This window comes from Scyliorhinus torazame, chromosome 12 (genome assembly GCF_047496885.1).
Source record: "Scyliorhinus torazame isolate Kashiwa2021f chromosome 12, sScyTor2.1, whole genome shotgun sequence".
In the NCBI taxonomy this organism is placed as follows: domain Eukaryota; kingdom Metazoa; phylum Chordata; class Chondrichthyes; order Carcharhiniformes; family Scyliorhinidae; genus Scyliorhinus; species Scyliorhinus torazame.
The window spans coordinates 29,582,496-29,586,998 of NC_092718.1; the positions used below are offsets into that span (position 1 = coordinate 29,582,496).

The 4,503-nt window shown below is 44.7% G+C and overlaps 1 protein-coding gene across 1 annotated transcript; it reads left to right on the forward strand.

Annotated features, from left to right (window-relative positions):
• The first annotated feature begins 1,827 nt into the window (after window positions 1-1,827).
• kbtbd13a (kelch repeat and BTB domain containing 13a) lies at window positions 1,828-3,577 on the forward strand. The gene has a single exon (XM_072470161.1). The coding sequence runs from the start codon at window positions 2,012-2,014 to the stop codon at window positions 3,374-3,376; it is 1,365 nt and encodes a 454-aa protein (XP_072326262.1). The 5' UTR covers window positions 1,828-2,011; the 3' UTR covers window positions 3,377-3,577.
• The last annotated feature ends 926 nt before the right edge of the window (window positions 3,578-4,503 follow it).

The following is a 4,503-nucleotide window of genomic DNA, read 5'->3' on the forward strand; positions in this document are numbered from 1 at the left end:
TTGTTCTATACATTGGCGACCGCTTGAGTAAAGGTGGTTTTCCGAATATATCTTTTCAATTTACTTTTCACCAACTATGGGCGAGATTGTCCAGCCTCCCTGTGACATGTTTCTCGGCAGCAGGAAGCGGCCCGCAGTTGACTGGCTGCGGGATTTCCCATTGAATCCATGGCACGGTAGCACAGTGGTTAGCACTGTTGCTTCACAGAGCCAGGGACCCGGGTTTGATTCCCGGCTTGAGTTACTGTCTGTGCGGAGTCTGCACGTTCTCCCCGTGTTTCCTCCGCGTGCTCCGGTTTCCTCCCACAGTCCAAAGATGGGCTTGTTAGGTGAATTGGATATTCTGAATTTTCCCTCAGTATACCTGAACAGGCGCCGGAATGTGGCGACTAGGGGCTTTTCACAGTAACTTCATTGCAGTGTTAATGTAAGCCTACTTGTGACAATAATAATGATTATTATTATTATTATTAAATCCACCTGACGCCGCCAGAAAATGTACAGTGGCGGTGTGCCGACATCGGAACTAGAAGATCCCACCGACGTGAACAGCAAGAGGATTTCACCCTTTAATTTTGATTTTGAAAATAAATTTGGGGGGAATAAATTTAGAGTACCCAATTCATTTTTTTCCAATTAAGGGGCAATTTAGCGTGGCCAATCCACCTACCCTACGCAAACACTGGGAGAATGTGCAAACTCCACACAGACAGTGACGGAGCCGGGATTGAACCCAGAACCCTTCACACCACTGTGTCGCCCAATTTCATTTTGATTTGAAATATTTTGAGTGATATTTATTAATTAATGTTTAGTACATTTTGTTGAAGCTCCATCTTAAATGTATTCTTCTTGCAGGGTTAATGTTAAGCTTCTCTCCTCATTGCTCATTGGTTTTACAATCAGAAACAAATTTTCTATCATTTCTCTACCTTGTTTTTGTCACAATGGTCTAGGTAAGGAATTCAATTGCACAGTACCCATGTGGTGAGTACTAAACAGGAAATGTACATTTTTCGAATTGGGGATATGTCACCAACCATATTGGCATAGGCAGAAACAGTGAAGACAGAGACCCTATACCTGGTGCATCTTGGGCCCACACATTCCGATGCGGTGATCATTACCTGCCCCAGGTTTTTGTTGGCAGGCCAATAGTGATTCTGCGTCTTGTGACTAAATCTGAACGCACTATACGAAGAGGGGTTTGAAACACTAAATTTTGAAACTTTATTCTGACCCCCGGAGAGGTAGGTTGAAACAGTCTGAGGATTCACCCCACCGACAGGACTCTGCATGCAGCAGCACCCTATCTAATGACTCCCTCTGCAATAGAAATGTTGAGACGGGAGAAATTAGGCCTTGTTGTGCTTGCTTTTTGTGTGCAAAACACGCAAAATGGTCCTATTTTGGGGGTGTCTATAACAAAAATAGGGAGCCCAAAATGAACCTAACCCAATTTCTACCTCAAATTCTTCCAACTAAAATATCGCTTGTGAACCTTTGACTTAAATTTAGGCAAAGAAATCCCACAATATCATCAAAACCAGCCTGGCAAGCCCTGCTAGTACAAATAAAGACTTGCCATGATCTATTTGGATGATGTTTTTCTCGACATTGAGGGTGATTATCTGGGCTAAAATTGTCCCGTGAAGCAAAACAGAATTAAAACCATTCAACTTCATTAAGGCCAGTGGAGGTTGTGGTCAGCAGTGCAATCTATGATACTCCGGGTTCTCCTAAGAATACCTACTGTGTGAGACACGTGGCAGGCAAGGTCAGCTATCTATAGCCTGAGATATTAATAACTCGATGGCAAATGCTGTGGTCGCAATTAGTGGTTGAAAAGACTTTGTAAACAAGCAACTTAAAACTGAAAGGTATAGAGGCTTGGGTTGGTTTTAGTTGCTTATCAGCTCAAGTTTGAACGAGCCCTCAATACTGCTCCGGACTACAATTCCAAGAATTTGGAGCGAGTGGTTAATAATCGAAGGATCCGAATAGGGCAGCGATGCAGCCAGCAGTAGGCTGCGTGGATGTAAAAGTGGAGGACAGGCTTTTCACGGTTGAGAAGCACGTGCTGATTGAAAGCAGCGACTACTTCAGGGCTCTCTTTGAGTCCGGCATGAGGGAGTGCACTCAGGTGGAGATCCAGCTGCAAGGGTTACCGGCCCGGGGATTTAGCGTCATGCTGAATGTCCTAAAAGAAGGCCAACCTGTCCTGGACAGCGACGAAATCCTCGATGCCATTGAATGTGCAGCCTTTCTACTGGTGAAGCCTCTCACGAGGCACCTTATTTATATCATCAGTTCAGATAACTGCATTCTAATGCTCCAGGCTGCAGACACATATGGGGTGTTTGACTTGATGCATGCCTCAGCTCAGTTTATCAGGAATGTTTACACTAACGTAAGGGAAGATTTGAGCTTTTTGTCTGAAGATCAGTTGGATTATATCGAATCCCTGTCTCCTGCTACATTTGTGGCCGTGACCACTCACTCCCCTTCCGCTGATTACTTGGATGACATTTCTAGAACTGTCTGTTATTTGGATGAGGCAGAAAATCATTGGGCAACCTTGACTTCATTACCAGGTAAAGCCAGCACTTGTCTTGCAGGCATTACTGTGCTGGACAACAATATCTATATCGTCGGAGGGGTTGATGGACTGAACAAGCAGATAGTAAAGCCTAGTTTTTGCTACAATACTGAAAGAGATAGCTGGAGTGAATTTTCAAGTCTTCAGGATCTTCGTTACAACCTAACGTTGACAGGGCAAGATGGTTGTCTCTTCGCCATGGGAGGAATGTGCAAGAATACAGTTCTTGCAACTGTGGAAAAGTACCATGTGGCATCCAAGACATGGTCCTTCGCCGCACATCTGCCCAGACCTGGTGCAGGCATAGCGTGTGCATGCACTATGGGCAGGATCTTCGTTTGCCTTTGGTTGCCAATGGATACCACAGATGTCTACGAGTACAGGACCCTTAAAGATGAATGGCTGCTTGTAACCACGCTAAAGCGGCAACAAAGCTACGGCCATTGTATGGTAGCACATCAGGACAATCTGTATGTCATGAGAAACGGACCGGCAGATGATTTCTTGAGGTGCATGATAGATTGCTTCAACCTCACCAGGCAGCAATGGACGGCTTTAGCTGGTCAGTATGTAAACAGCAAAGGGGCACTTTTTACAGCGGCCATCAGAGGAGATACAGTTTTTACAGTAAACAGAATGTTAACTTTGATGTATAATATACAAGAAGACAAATGGAAGCCAGCTAAGGAAGGGGCTGGATTTCCTCGCAGTGGTTCTATGTATACCTTTTTACTCAGGCTGCCAAAGAATAGACTGACAACGCAACAACAAAACTGACCACTCGATAACAAAACTAAGGTTTAAAGTCATTTATAATGCTCCCCATGTAATTCTAGAAACTTATACACAGATTGGGTAGGAATGGGGAAACGGCATTCAGTTTAAAAGGATTCAGTCAATTGTTTAAGTTAATCTCTCAGAATGCTCTAATGATTTTCTTCATTGACCTGTACAGACATTAAAGTGGTTGTGCAATGACCTGAGTGAGGAATCAGTCCATTTCTTTTGTACTGAATTAAATCATGGGTTCGTGGGGGTCAGAAGGTAATTCACGCCACAAGTCTTCGGAATCCCAAGTTCACAATTGCCTCCGTTTACAATCGTGGCCCCGGGACTTTCTTCTCCTTGGGAACGGGAATGCTAGACGATTGTTGTGAAAAGTAAGATCACGCACACTGACGCAAAACTAAAGAATAGTAGTTTGTGCGGGACTGCATTTCAGCACCAGCCCGACACACTTCAAACGTTGCTCCAAAGTAGAAAGAGAAACAAAGTAAGTCAGGAGCAGGAAATTCAGAGCCACTCGCTGATTCGATTAACTTCCTTCACCAACAATACTCAGCCTCCAATTGACGTGAGGACTTAAAAGCAATTATGCATTGTGCCTTTAAGGGGGAAGGTTAATTATTGTAGCTCATCAGCAGAATAACCTGTGAGGAATGCCACAGAGGTTCCCTAATTGCTCACAAAACAACTTCTCCGGTCCCCAGCCGCGTGTTTCTCGGCTGCGCGCCATTTGCTGATGGCGGGATTTTCTCTTCCCGCCGCTTGTCAATGATATTTCCCATTGAAGACACCCTAAACTGCAGGGAAACCAGCGGGCGGGGCTGTGCTGCCAGTGAATTCCAGCCAATTTTTGCTTTTGCGTATATCCATTGCATCCCACAATAAATGTAGTATTAATGAGACTGAAGGTCCCACTATTAGGGGGCATTACCTGCCCCCATTTGTGGCGGGCAGGAAAGCTGAAGGGAGGGCAGAGAATAAAATGGGAGTCCCCAATAGCTTTTATGCTGACGGAACTTCCTGTTAACATTGTCCCACCCCATCGATGACATAATGGGGTTCCCGCCATGAAAGGTCGGGAACCTCATTACCATTCATTAAAAGTCATTAGTGCGAAT

Coding starts and splice junctions, on each gene's coding strand:
- kbtbd13a (XM_072470161.1), top strand. CDS start 2,012: ATGCAGCCAGCAGTAGGCTGCGTGGATGTAAAAGTGGAGGACAGGCTT.